The sequence below is a fragment of the Balaenoptera ricei genome, chromosome 13 (assembly GCF_028023285.1).
Source record: "Balaenoptera ricei isolate mBalRic1 chromosome 13, mBalRic1.hap2, whole genome shotgun sequence".
Lineage (NCBI taxonomy): Eukaryota > Metazoa > Chordata > Mammalia > Artiodactyla > Balaenopteridae > Balaenoptera > Balaenoptera ricei.
In genome coordinates this window covers 5,814,931-5,829,376 of record NC_082651.1, presented here as the reverse complement: position 1 = coordinate 5,829,376, position 14,446 = coordinate 5,814,931, and the positions used below count along the sequence as shown (strand labels likewise).

General features: G+C 42.0%; 1 protein-coding gene across 4 annotated transcripts in view; it reads left to right on the top strand.

Moving 5' to 3' along the window:
* IL1R1 (interleukin 1 receptor type 1) overlaps positions 1–14,446 on the top strand; it is a 94,097-nt gene that overhangs the window by 58,658 nt on the left and 20,993 nt on the right. For 2 of the 4 annotated variants that reach the window (XM_059942361.1, XM_059942357.1), the window contains exons 2-4: positions 1,100–1,250; positions 7,049–7,115; positions 14,206–14,440. In XM_059942361.1, the coding sequence (XP_059798344.1) occupies positions 7,055–7,115; positions 14,206–14,440 (296 nt within the window). In that variant the 5' untranslated portion in view covers positions 1,100–1,250; positions 7,049–7,054. Of the gene's footprint in view, positions 1–1,099; positions 1,251–3,625; positions 3,730–3,959; positions 4,031–7,048; positions 7,116–14,205; positions 14,441–14,446 lie in introns of those variants that run through there. The other 2 variants (XM_059942359.1, XM_059942360.1) reach the window with 2 other exon arrangements.

The following is a 14,446-nucleotide window of genomic DNA, read 5'->3' as shown; positions in this document are numbered from 1 at the left end:
ACACGACTGGAGGTGGGGAGGGCCCTTTGCTGGGCCTGCAGACGGGACTATCTGGGAGGCTTGTCTTTGATCTCGTGTCCTGTTATGATTCATGATGACGAGCTCTGACACCTTGATGGGATGCCCTGTACTTTCTCTTAAGTCCGAAGTGAATAACAAGGGTGGCACTTAGCACATTTAGTCTAAGCAGAATGTTTGGCGTTGAATTAGGCTGTTTTATCCACTGGGCATTAAAAGGCCTTATGCTGAGGCCTTACAAGCTTCTCAGAGGCCTAAGGAAATGATTCAGACCTGAGAAAAAAATATTACACTCCAAAACACTAAAAGGAAACTTCAAAACCAGGGAATGAATGGTGAAACATCTAGAGGATGTCACAGTACGGCATTCCCAGCTCAGCTTTTTAGAAGTTATCTAAAGTTATGTAATTTGGAATGCCAGTGTGTTAATATGCTTGGTGCAGAGGAAGAGTGAAGATTCTGAGGGTGTGACTGTTATTAAACAGGGCCTGGAAGGTTTTCCTGGCATCTGGTGTGTTTCCCTGAGCATTATTCTCCAGGTGCGTTAAGTGGCCAGGTGCGTTAAGTGGTGGGCTCCCCGAGGTGGTTTAACTCATCCCTGTGTGCAGCAAAGTGCCAGGTGTGTGCGTTTAATCAAAACAAACTAGACGTTGTCATATATACACTATAGATACTACGTATAAAATAGATAACTAATGAGAACCTACTGGATAGCACAGGGAACTCTACTCAGTGCTCTGTGGTGGCCTACATGGAAAGGAAATCCAAAAGAGGGGATCTCTGTATACGTAGAGCTGATGCACTTTGCTGTACAGCAGAAACTAACACAACATTGTAAAGCAACTTTACGCCAATAAAAATTAATAAAAAACTAGGGGTTGTCAGCCTCTGTATTCTTCACCCCTGACTTGATTTTCTGAAACTGTTTTCTCAAAGGACTGTGGAACACGTGCCCTTCAAACAGGTGACTCATCTTTGTAAGCTTGTTTTGTTTTTTTGGACCCCTTGAGATCTGTGTGGTGGTCGGGGACTTGATGTTCTTTGTTCCAGCTCATGCTTGTGTGTGCATTTCCTTCCCCAGGTAGATGCGCCCCTGGAAGATGGTGACTCGTTCGTAAGGAGCAGGTCACTTCCTACGAGACAAGGCCTTCTCCACAGTTTCTGGGCTGATTCACCCCAGGGGCCCGCCAGCCTTTTCTCGTCAACAGCTGAAGTCCTCCACCCTGTTTCAGGTAGTTCTGGACTATTTCCCATTGTATACAAAATATTTTGGTTTTGGCGGTACATTTTTCTTTGGGACATCTCCGTGGTTTTACCTGATTTCTGAAGGGGTCTGTGAACCCATTAAGAAGCACTGCTCACCCGCTTTCTCAGGGTCGCCTCCCCTTCAGCTTCAGCTGTGACCACGTGACGGTGGCTCCCAGGGCAGGTCTGAGCTGCCTCAATTCCAGATCATCCCGGGTTCCATGTCCATTTCACTGAATTTCCACCTCACAATTGAATTCTTGATTTCTGTTACATGGTCTCAGGAGACCCAGGCCGGTGGTGCAGTGAGGGACACCCCCAGGCATCTCCTCGGCTGTGTGGGTGCCGGAACCTGCCCTCCTCACCTGCCCTGCCCTTGCTGGTCCCACCTGAGGGAATCAGGGCCGGTGGGTCCTAGATCTCTTCTCTGGCTTGCCTCTGAGTGGGTCTCAGATTTGCCCCCTTCCGTCTGTCTGTCACTGCTGGCCGCTCATGCCTGCATCCCTGCTCATCTACAGCCCTTCCCCAGACACCTGCTCTCCCGTTTATATTCCACATGGCTGCCAAAATTTCCTTAAAAAAATGAAAATCTGATCGTATACCACTCTGTGGCTTAAAACCATTAAGTGATTGTTTTGCCACCTACAAATGGCAGTCCCAGTTGCTCAGCAAGGCTCTTCGTGTCCTGGGCACTTTCCATCTCTCCAGCTTTGCCTCTTGGCACCTCACCTTTTTTTTTTGGCCGCACGCAGCACGGCACGTGGGATCTTGGTTCCCCGACCAGGGATTGAACCTGCGCTCCCTGCAGTGGAAGCGCGGAGTCTTAACCACTGGGTCGCCAGGGAAGTCCCGGCGCCTCACCTTTGACTTATGCTCCGGAACATGATGAATCTCTCCCATGCTCTCCCCACCGTGAGGCTCACCTGGTCCAGAAGCCCTCCTTCAGGGCGCGTTAGGCCCTGTCTCCCCTCCTACCCGGGGCATCTCTCTCCCCATGGACAGTCAGTCCCGCATTGTGGTGTAACTCCGCAGACATGTCCACTCTCCCTGCTGGCTGGTGAGCTCCTCGAGCCCCTGGGTCATTATTCCTAGTTTTGTTCCCAGGACCAAGTGTACACACAGGCATGTAGTAGCTCTTCCATATACAGTTGTTGATTTGGCAGCAAATGAATAAAGAAATGAATGGATATCTGAGAACATTTTACCAAAACTTACATCTGTCATCAGAGCATGGGGTGACGTATAATAACTAATTCAGAGTGTGACCATTTCCCAGACAATGTTCTAAACCCTTCATGTGTGACAACTCACTGAGTCCCCACAACAGCCTTCAAGGACAAATACTGTTATCGTCATCCCCATTTTGTCCAAAGGGGGAACTGCGACACAGAGGCTGAACTTTTATCCAGTGTGCCAGTGGTGGGTATGTGGGATGTATTGCGTGATCACACGTGGCTGACGGCTAAATTGTGACCATCTTGAAGAGCAGGTTCTTGTTTTATATTTCACTTTATTTATTTTGAATTTTTAAAATTATTTTTGTCCCTGGCGCTAGCATATACAGCCTGGTATACAGGCTGTGTATGCTGGTATACAGCAGAACGCAAATGTTGTTGAGGGATTTTCTGATTTCGCCAGCCTTTCAAGGACTAGCAGGGTGAAGGCTAGTCAGGTTTGGCTTCACCCTTGGAATTTTGTATTGTTTTGGGACATACGGGGGTTTTTGTTCATTTTTTTTGTTTAGTTTGGCCTTGGATGGTACGTCTTTACCTGCTTCCTCTATACTGTCCGCAGTCATGGCACTCTTAACCCCCATCCCGTGGCCTGGAGCCGACCCCCTTGCCCTAGGATCCTGGAGACTGACAGGGATTCAGAAGGTCCCCTACTGAGGGGAAGGGGCTTCTCTCACCCACCTGCTTTTTCCCAGAGCAGTTCCAGGGCAGGCGAAGTAAAACCTGGACCCCTGGGGCCAGGCTCCTGCATTTTATGGACTATTAGATAGGAAGGGGTCTGAAGTCATCCAGTTCATTGCCAACTGTGCAGACGAGGAAACTGAGGCTCAGGAGGAGTGTGTCCAAGATCACACTGTCCTTGGACTTGCAATTATTAAACGTTGTTTGCCCACAGTTAATTTGGAATTATATCTCCAGACACACTCTGTATGAATTTAGCCTGGCACCTTCCTTGTCTTCTCCCCTGCCCACTCATCGAACAAGCCAGAGCTTGTGACTAAATGAACTAACACCTGGCAGAGTTCAGTTGATTTTGTGGTGTCTTTAATAAATTAATGTGAGTAATGGATTGGCCTGGAACAGGTAATTGGGAAATGTTTTAACCCTTTATTTACTTCCTTCTATCCTAGAAATTTAGAACACACTTCCTCAGGGTTACAGAAATAGTTAATAAGCCAGACTGCAAGACGTCAAAGCCTCCTATCTTATTTAATAATCTGAATACAGGTTCAAGGTAAATATGATAATAATATTCTTAATCTAGACTAATTTGGGAGAAGGCTAATTTATGTGAGTAAAATGTCAGAATTACAGGATACTAACGGAATGTGGTCTCATGGCTCTGAGGCAGGTTTCAAGGCTTGAATCAGGTACAGGGATTACTGTCCTCATGCTGGGGGTAAACTGAGGAGGATGCGAATGGGGGTGTCTCTCACGCTTAGATTGCCTTCTTTTTCCCTGCATTTGCAGGCACACCTTGGAGATATTGTGGTTTTGGTTCCAGATCACCACAATAAAGCTTATATCGCAATAAAGTGAGTCACACGAAATTTTTGTTTCCCAGTGCATATAAAAGTTATGTTTACACTATACTGCGGTGTATTAAGTGAGCAATAACGTTATGTCCAAGAAAGCAAGGTACATACCTTCACTAAAAAATACTTTATGGCTAAACAATGCTCACCGTCATCTGAGCCTTCAGTGAAATCATCATCTTTGTGCTGGTGGAGGGTCTGGCCTGGAGGTTGGTGGCTGTTGACCGCTCAGGGTGGGTGTTGCTGAAGGCCGAGGTGGCCACGGCAATCTCAAAATAAGACGACACTGAAATTTGCCACATTGATTAACTCTTCCTTTTGCTTGGACACTTAGAGGCCATTGTAGGGTTATTAGTTGGTCTGATTTCAATATTGTTGTGTCTCAGGGACTAGGGAGGCCCAAGGAGAGAGTTGGGGGGACAGCCAGATGGTAGAGCAGTCAGAACACACACAATATTTATCAATTAAGTTTGCTGTCTCATATGGTTGTGGTTCGTGGTGCCCCCAAAACAAATTACAGCCGTAACATCAAAGATCCCTCATCACAGATGAACGTAAACATAATAGTAAGGAAAAAGTTTGAAATACTGTGAGAATTACCAAAATGTGACACAGAGACATGAAGCGAGCGGGCACTGTTGGAAAAATGGTGCCGATAGACCTGCTCGATGCAGGGCTGCCACAAGTCTTCCATTTGTTAAAAAACACAGTATTTGCAAAGTGCAGTTAAGCGAAGCGCAGTAAAACGAGGTATGCCTGCATTTAAAAAGCACATTGTCCTTTTTTTTATACCTTTTAATACCACTTCTTAAGTAGAACATTGTCCAGCTAATATTCAAATGATTGCATGTTATTAGAATCTGGGTTCGTGATATCTTAGTTAAAATATTTTGTGTTTGCAGTTAACTTACGGCTACAGAAAAGAATACAGGCAAATTTCATCTTCTGTAAAATGAAAAGGACAGCTTTTTTTGAAGCATGAAGTTATGCGGTCTGCCCTGGCCATTGCCCCTGAGGTCGGGTAGAGGGGATAGCTATTTCTTTAGTTCATTTTTTCACTCATTCTGTGAGCACGCATCAAGGGCTTCTGAGTTCCCAGCACAGCGCTGGAAGCTGTGGGTGCAGTGATAAGCGGGTCGTGGTTCCTGCCCCCATGAGGCTCCCTTTCCTGGGGTAACTGCAGTGAAAAGTGCTAAGGCATTCACACAGGTTGCTGCAGGGGCCCAGAGAAAGACGGTCTGGCCAGGCAAGGGTTCTGGGGGCTCCCTGGAGCTGGTGGGAGGAGGGTGACCCCGGCTGAGACCTGATGGGTGGGGAGGTACCTTCACCACCAGGTGAAGGGTGGAGGGAATAGCAAAGGCAAGGGCTCTGAGGGTGGAGAACCGGGCAAGGTGAAGGCTGACGTATGGACTGGGCAGGGGGAGAGAAGGGCGGAGGGTTGAGTCTGGAGGGAGTCAGCGCCTCAGCACAGAGGACCTGTGTGCTTTGCTGAGGGGTGCGGACTGTTTGGGGTGCACTGGGGAGCCGGTGAAGGCGCTTTGAACCGATCACTTGGTAACTATGAGTTTGTAAGATCCCTGGATTGAATAGAAGCAGTAAGTCCATAGGCAGAGAGACTGATAAGGAGCTAGTTGGCATAATTAATCCAGGAAGGAGCCGGTGATTGTTGAGCTAAAGAGGCATCAGCAGTGGGTAGGAGTGAACCGGGCTGGTTTGGTGATCTCCGGAGCCGGACTGTTTAGGGCTGGTGAGAACAGCTCTGGAGATGGCGGGTGTCGGGGTCACTGAGCCCGGGTCTCTCGTTGGGTGGGTGGGGGTGTGGCAGTGCTGTGCCTGTCACTAAGGTGGGGAGCATGGCTGGTGGGGAGAATGAGTTTGGTTTGAGGCCTGTGGAATATTAGGAATTCATAGGTTGTTGAATAGACTTGTGCATAAGTTCATTGGAAGCACGAGATTGGAATTTATTGCGTGTAGTTGTAAGGTCCCCCTTCAGGAGCACTGCACAGGAACGTTCAAAAAGGTAAAGGGGGCCGTACTGAACATTAACTTAATTTGGGCTTGAGAAGTTTAGAAAGGTAGGCAAAATGGAGTGTTTTTTTCCTTTTTCAATTGATATTATTTTAGGGATGTTTTATGGATAAGGCCATGGGCGTGCTTTCCTTCCAGCATCAGTCAAGTGCCTAATCTGATTACGCCCCCTGCCAAGTATATGGACAGAGTGTTAGGAAATTGAAATGCTAGGTTACCAGGACCTCAGCTTAATATGTGGCCCTATGGCTGATCAATACCTGTTGTAGCTGCTGCTATGTTAGTGTCGCTTCTAAACCACTCAGGGGAGCTGTGGAGGTTTTGTTTATATTTTTGTTTTTCTTTGTGATAAGATTAATATATGCTTATTATAGAAATTTTAGATAAAAAGCCCCAGCAAGCCCCAGAGAAGGGGCAAACCAACCAACCAGAAGAAGCAACCCAATTTTGATATATTGTTATTATTTCTTTTAGTCTTTCTGGTGCATTTCTATGCAGCTATATACCATTTCGTACAAACGGTTTAGTGTCTTACCTTATAAAGTGAAGGTGTGAGCTTTAGCGGGATCTGGAAGTATGGGGAGGCTTTGCAAGTGGGTCCTGGCAGTGGGTACATTCCAGGTGGGGAACACATCCATGTAAGTAGAGGCAAGATGGTTTAGGGTCTAGTGGGTAGTCTATTTTGGGTGTAGCATAGATTAGATTTGGGGGAAATTTAAATGGAAATGAACGTTGGAACAGATGATGGAAGTTTTGTTAATCTTAAGTTGTGTGAGTTTGTCCCCAGTTCTGTTAAAAATCTTCATTCCCCTTTTCCCCAGTTTGCATCCAGAAGCATGATCACATAAATGATGTAGGGAGACTAACCCATCAGTGTGACTTGCGGGTAAGGGTGGGACCGGGGGGAGGGGAGTCCGTGTATGTAGTTTTAGACATGTTTTTGGGAATAGTAACATTTAAAATTTTTCTTTCATTCCTCTGTTTCTCCAGGAGAATATGAAAGTATTATTCAGGCTTGTTTGTTTCATAGCTCTACTGACTTCTTCTCTGGAGGCTGGTGAGTTAAGCATTTCCTTGTGTCCCTGTCTGCTAAGAAAATCTGTTATTTAGAATACATGAAGTACCTTGCTTAACGGAGTCATTTTTCTTACATGTGTCTGTGGACGCCCAAGTCACAGAACTGTATTGCTGGATGTCCTTTCAAGATCTTTACTTTTCATTCTCTCATTTATACATTGGGAAACTGAAGCCCAGTGAGGTTAAGAGCCCAAGGTCATGCAGCTAGTTTCAGAGCAAAAGCTATAATCCACATCACCAATGTCTAGTCTAGGCCTCTTCCCACTTTGTTGCTGCTTGAAGAGTGTACTATGGGAAATCCTAGCTTTCATTCAGAAGAGGTGTTAAATGTAGTCTTTATGAACCACAGCTGGCAGTTCTTTGTTTTCTCCATTTATTCATTCTTTCTCTTCCCCTCTCCTCTCTTGCTGCAAACGCATTTAGCTCCGGCCGTGTGCCAGGCACTAGCTGCTGGGGCTACAGTGGTGAATAATCCAGACAGAAATATCTGCCTGGGGTTTACATTCCAGTAGGGCAGAGAGACAATACATTACATAAGTAAATATATATTATGTCATATGGCAGTAAGCGTGGAGAGGAAAAGAAGCAGAAAAGGAAGGTATACACTTTGAGGATTGGGGTAGGCAGAAGGTTAAATTTTCTTGATAGTGTGGCCAGAAAAGGCCTCACTGAGAAGTTGACTCTTGAGTTGAACCTGAAGGAGCGGGAGGAGGGAGCTATATAGAGATCAGGTTGGGGGTGGGGGAATATTCTAGGCAGCATGTGCCAAGGCCCTGAGGCCAGGAGTACTGGCATGTTCCAGGGGCTGAAATCTGCTGTGGCTGGAGCAGAGGGAGTGCTGAGGGATGTGATACGGGGTGAGGTCATTCAGGTAATGGGGGGCAGTGGAGGGTTGACTGTGTAGAGAACCTTGTAGACCTTTCTAAGGATCTTGGCTTGTACTCTGAGGTGGGAAGACTGTGTAGGTTCCCTGTTTAAAACCAGAGAGGTGATCTAACTTTTCTTTCTTTTTTTTTTGGCCATGCCATGCGGCTTGTGGGATCTTAGTTCCCCAACCAGGGATCGAACCAGGGCCCTCAGCAGTGAAAGTGCACAGTCCTAACCACTGGACTGCCAGGGAATTTCCATATTTTAAAGGCTCATTCTGGTTCTTATACTGTGAACAGATCATAGGGAGGCAAAGGGAGAAACAGAGAGGCCAGTTAGGAGGCCGTTACGGCAATCCAGGCAAGCTATGATGGTAACTTATTCAAGGGTGACAAGGAGAAGTGAGTCTTCAGAGTTTGGATATACTTTGAGGACAGAGCCAGCAGGATTTGCAGACAGATTGGATGTGGGTGTGAGAAACAGAGAAGAATCAAGGATGACTAAGGGTTTCAGCCCAAGCACATGCAAAGTGGAGTTGCCGTTGATGGGAGGGGGGAAGGTCACGTGTTCAGACTGGACATGTTAAAGTTAGCTGTCCATTAGATGTCTAAATAGAGATGTTGACTAAGCAGTCTGGAGCCAGGGGTTGGAAGTATAAAATTGGAGACCTTGGCAAGCAGCTGCTATTAGGACCGAGACTAGATGGGTCTACCTGGGGAGTGAATGTGGTTAGAAAAGAACAGAACTTCAAGGAGTGAACCCTGCAGCCCTCCAGGGATGGGTGGTTAGCCTTCCATTCATCCGAGAACCAGTGAAAGACTGGCCTGAAATGTAGGAGGAGAACCAGACAAATGTCCTGAAAGCCAAGTGAAGAACGTGTTTCAAGGATGAGAATAACACGTGTCCAATGCGGATGTGCTAAGTAAGATGACATCCGAGAGTTGTCGATTTGATTTAGCAACTTAAAAGTCATAGGTGACTTTGATCAGAACAGTTTTGATGGAGTGGTGGAGCAAACCCCAGAGCTGAGACCTTAAGGTTTACTCTTTGATCACTGTTATTGTTAACTACTGTTACTCCTAGGAGCTAAATACTTACCAGTCCTCCATCAGTGCAGGTACCTTGCTGAGTGCCTAGCCACTTTTATTTCCATTCTGTTTTAAAATAGCTTTATTGAGGTTATAATAGACATACAATAAACCACACATGTTTAAGGTATACAATTTGATGTGTTGACATACATATCCACCCCTGAAACCATCATCACAATCAAGATAATATTGAATTGAGTATTAATTGGTTTGGAGAGAACTGGGCAGCTCAACAATGTCAAGTCTTCTGATCAATGAACAAAGTATAGACGTCTTCATTTTTTTAGATCTCTTAAAATTTATTTAAATAAATTTATTTTGTAATTTTCATTGGATCAGTCTGATGCATCTTTTGTCACATTTATCCTAAATTATTCATATCTTGATGCTATTGTAAAAGGCATTTAAAAAAATCCAGTTTCTAATTGTTCTTTGGTAATATATAAACACATTCAAATTTGCATATTCATATTGTATCCTACAACTTACAAACCCTCTAGGTCTTCGGTAGATTTCATAGCATATTCTGTATAGATAATCATGTTGTCTGCAAATAAAGACATTTTACTTTTCTCTTCAATCCGTATGCCATTTCTTTTTCTTGCCTTAATGCACTAATTAGATCTTCCAATACAATGTTGAATAGAAGTGGTTAGAGTGGACATTCTTACCTTGTTTCTAATCTTGTATATGATAGCTGTAAGGTTTTTATAGCTGTCCTTTATTAGCTTTAGGAAGTTCCCTTCTATTCCTAGTTTTGTTTTGTTGTTTTTTTTTTGGATGTTGTGTACATCATAATGCATTGTCCTTTTTTGATATATTGTAGCATTCAATTTGCTAAGATATTTTAAAGAAATTTTGCATCTGTGTTCATGATGAAGACTGTTTTGTGGTTTTCTTTCCTTGGAATGTCTTTGTTTGGTTTTGGAATTAGAATGATACTGACCTCATAGAGTGAATTGGGAAGTGTTACTGACTCTTCAATTTTCTGGAAGAGTGTGTGTAAAATTGGTGTTGGTCCGTCTATGAATACACCAGTGAAGCCATCTAGGCCTGAAATTTTTTTTGTTGTTGGGAGGTTTTTAACTACACTTTCCGTTTCTTTAATATCTGTAGGGCTATTCAGGTTATCTATTTCTTCTTCAGGCAGATTTTATAGTCTGTACTTTCAAGGAATTTGCCCATTTAAGTTGTTGAATTTATTGGCATTAGGCTGTTCATAATATTTCCTCATTACTCTTTTAAAATCATTTTAATGAGAGATGTCACCTCTCTTTTTTTCCTGATCAGTCTGGCAGGAGACTTATCCATTTTATTGATTTTTCTGAAAGAACTAGCTTTTGGTATCTTTGATTTTTTTCTCTGTTGTTTTTGTTTTCCATTTCATTGATTTTTCTCCTGGATCTCTTACTATCCTCTGCTTACTTAGGGTGTAATTTTGTTTCTAATTTCTTAAATGGAATCCGAAGTCATAATTTGAGATCTTTTGTTCTTATACAGACATTTAGTGCTATCAGTTTCCCTCTAAGTATTGTTTCCTTTTCATGCCATACGTTTTGATATGTTGTGTTTTCTTTATCATTCAGGTCAAAAGACTTATCTCCTAATCTCCTCCTTTATTTCTTCTTCATTTTTCTTTAAATTGATTAATTTATTTATTTTTGGCTGCGTTGGGTCTTCGTTGCTGTGCTTGGGCTTTCTCTAGTTGTGGCGAGCAGGGACTACTCTTCACTGTGGTGCGCGGGCTTCTCATTGCAGTGGCTTCTCGTGTTGCGGAGCACAGGATTTAGGCATGCGGGCTTCAGTAGTTGTGGTACGTGGGCTCAGTAGTTGTGGCTCACAGGCTCTAGAGCACAGGTTCAGTAGTTGTGGTGCATGGGCTTAGCTGCCCCGAGGCATGTGGTATCTTCCCAGACCAGGGCTCGAACCTGCGTCCCCTGCATTGGCAGATGGATTCTCAACTGCTGTGCCACCAGGGAAGTCCCCTTTATTTCTTCTTTGATGCATGGGTGATTTTTTTGTTTGTTGGTTGGTTGGTTGTTTTTCTTTTTTTTTTCAGCTTTTAGATACATGGGTGAATTACTAGATATTTTTCTGTTACTGATTTCTAATTTAATTTCATTGTCACCAGAGAACATACTTTGAATTCTTTTAAATTTGTTGACTATTGGGTTATGAGCAAGAATATGGTATATCTTGGTAAGTTCTTTTGTGTGCAGTTAAAAAGAATGTGTATTCTGCTGTTGTTGGGTGGGATTTTTTGTAAATATTGATTATGCCAAATTGGTTGATAGTGTTGTTCAAATCTTCTATATCATTACTGATTTTCTGTCTAATTGTTGTACTTGTTCTACCAATTATTATGAGGAGATTGTTGAAATCTCAGACTATAATTGTGGGTTTCTCTATTTCTTTTTGCAATTCTATCAGTTTTTGCTTCATGTATTTTGAAGCCCTGTCAGTAGGTGAGTAAATGTCTAGGATTACTATGTACCTCTTGACAAATTACTCCTTTATCATAATTACATGACTCTTTTTAATCCCTGTTAATATTTTTCACTGTAAAATCTACTTTGATAATAATAAACATTCAAACTTTCTTTTGATTAGTGTTAACATATTTCTCTCCCCTCCCCCTGTTTTTACTTTTAACATATTTGTGTCTTTACACTTAAAGTGTGTTTATGTGTGAGTTCGTGTGTGTGTTAGCATATAGTTGGATCCTTCTTTCTTTATCCAGTCTGACTATCTCTGCCTTTCAACTGGGTTGTTTAGACCATGAAAAAAATATAATATGATTGTTAATATGTTTGGGTTTTATTTTAGGATCTTGTTTTATTTTCACCTTGTACCATTAATTCTTTGTTACGTGTTTTCTCTTTTTTGCTGCCTTTTGGATTAATTGAGAATTTTCATGATTTATTTTGTCTTCTGGGTTGGCTTATATTAATAACTTAAAAAATAACTACTCTAGTGCTTATGGTATCCATCTATGACTTATCACTGTTTACCTTCAGGTGATACTATACCAATTCACAAATAGTATAAAAAACTTAAAACAGTATATATCCGCTTCTCCCTTCCTGAACTTTGCCTTATTGTTTCCATACATTTTACTTCTTTATGTGTTATAAATCTCAAAATACATTATTTTTGCTTTAAACATTCGATTGTATTTAAAGAGATTTAAATAATAAGAAAAATTATGATTACCCATGTAGTAAACATTTCTGGTGCTATTTATTCCTTTATGTAGATTCATTTTTCATCTAATACTATTTTCTTTCTTTCTATTAGGACTTCCTTATGTTTTTTGGCAGTACAGGTGTATTGGTGATAATTTTTATAGCCTTTATAAATATGAAAAGGTCTTTATTTTGCCTCTATTTCTGAAAGGTACTTTCCCTGGATATAGAATTCTAGGTAGATGATTTTTTTTCTTTTAGTACTTATCTTTATTCGGCCCTCTTCTGGCTTATATTGTTTCTGGCAAGAAAGCTACATCATCTTTGTCTTTGTTTGGTGTGCTTTTCTTCGTGCTTCTTATGCTTGGGGTTTATTGTGATTTTGGGGTCTGTGACTACATCATTTTCATAAAACCATGAAAAATTTCAACTTGTATTTCTTCAAATATTTTTCCTGTTCAACCCATCTCTCCTGTTCTTCAGGGATTCTTATTACATGTATTGAAGTTGTCCTGCAGCTAACTAGAATCCTGTTTATTTCATTCTGTTATTTTTCTCTCTGTGTTTAGTTTTGAAGAGTTTCTAATGCTATATCTTGGAGTTCACTAAGCTTTTCTTCCTGCAGTGTCAAATCTGCCATTAATCACATCCATTTTTTTTTAAAGTCAACATTGTAGTTTTCATCTCTAGGGGTTTGATTTAGGTTTTTAAAAATAATCTCTTTCATTTCTCTACTCAACATGCTTGATCTGGCCCCTTGAACAAGTGGAACACAGTGATAATAACTTTTAATTTTTTCCATCTATTCTATTATCTGTGTCATTTATGGGTCAGTTTTGATATGACTGATTTTTTTTCTCTTTATATTGGTTTTATTATGCTGTCTCTTTGCATGCCTAGTAATCTTTGATTGGATGCTAGATATTGTAGATTTTACCATGTTGGGCATTGGATATTTTTTTATTACTAAAAATGTTCTTGAGCTTTGTTCTTTTACAAGGGTGTTACTTGGAAATAGTTGATCCTTTTAGGTCTTGCTTTTAAGCTTTGTAAGTCAGGAGCAGAACAAGGTTTATTCTAGGCCTAACTTGCTCCATCTACTGAGACAAAACCCTTCTGGATTCTCTACCTGATGCCCCATGACTGATAAGATTGTCCATTCTGGCTGTTGAGAACAGCCACTATTCCCAGCATGTGTGTGCTCCGGGTATTATCCACTCTAATTCTTTTGGCAATTTTCACTCTGGCCTTGGGTAGCTTTCTTTCATGCTTCTGCTAATCGATACTCAGCTGAAAACTTGAGGGAGATTCTGCAGACCTCCAAAGCTTGCTTACTCTCTGTGTAGAGCTGTAATCTCTTTGGTACTCTGCCCTCCACTCTCTTGGTTTACCTGGATTCCCTGTTCCATCTCCTCAACTCAAGAGAGAACACTGGGTTTTGCCTGCATTTCCTCCCAGCAATGTCATGGCCTAGAATCACTCTCTACACAGTAATTTGGGAAAACCCTAGGGCTTGCCTCCTTTGTGTCCTTCATTCCCTGATGTTCGATGTCTTGAACATTGTTATTTCATATACTTTGTGCATTTTTTAGTTGTTCAGGTGGGAGGGTAAATGACGGTTATTCCATCTTTTTACTGAAGCAGCCATCTTTTCCTGCTACCTTATCCCCAATTTTTAGCTGAGTAAAGAGGGGAGGAGAGAGGTTAAATAACTTGCTCAAGGACACAAGTAGTAAGTGACATCCTGGATTTGGCTAGAAATCTTTTAGACTTCCAAGATGATTCCCTTAATCATAAGGCTACTAACAGTCTCACGTATAACACAAATTAATGTATTTAATAATTGGTGTGTTTATACTTAGATATTACATTAAGAAACGTTGACAAATTTCTTATAGAAATGACTTTCCCTTTCTCCCTTTTAAAGATAAATGTGAGGAACGTGAAGAGGAAGTTATTTTAGTTTCGTCTGCACATGAAATTGATGCTCGTTCATGTCCTCTTATCCTAAGTGAACACAAAGGCCCTATAATTTGGTATAAAAATGACGGCAAGACACCTGTATCTACGGAAAGAGACTCCAGGATTCATCAGCACAAAGATAAACTTTGGTTTGTTCCTGCTGAAGTAGAGGATTCCGGATATTACTACTGTGCAGTGAGGTAAGA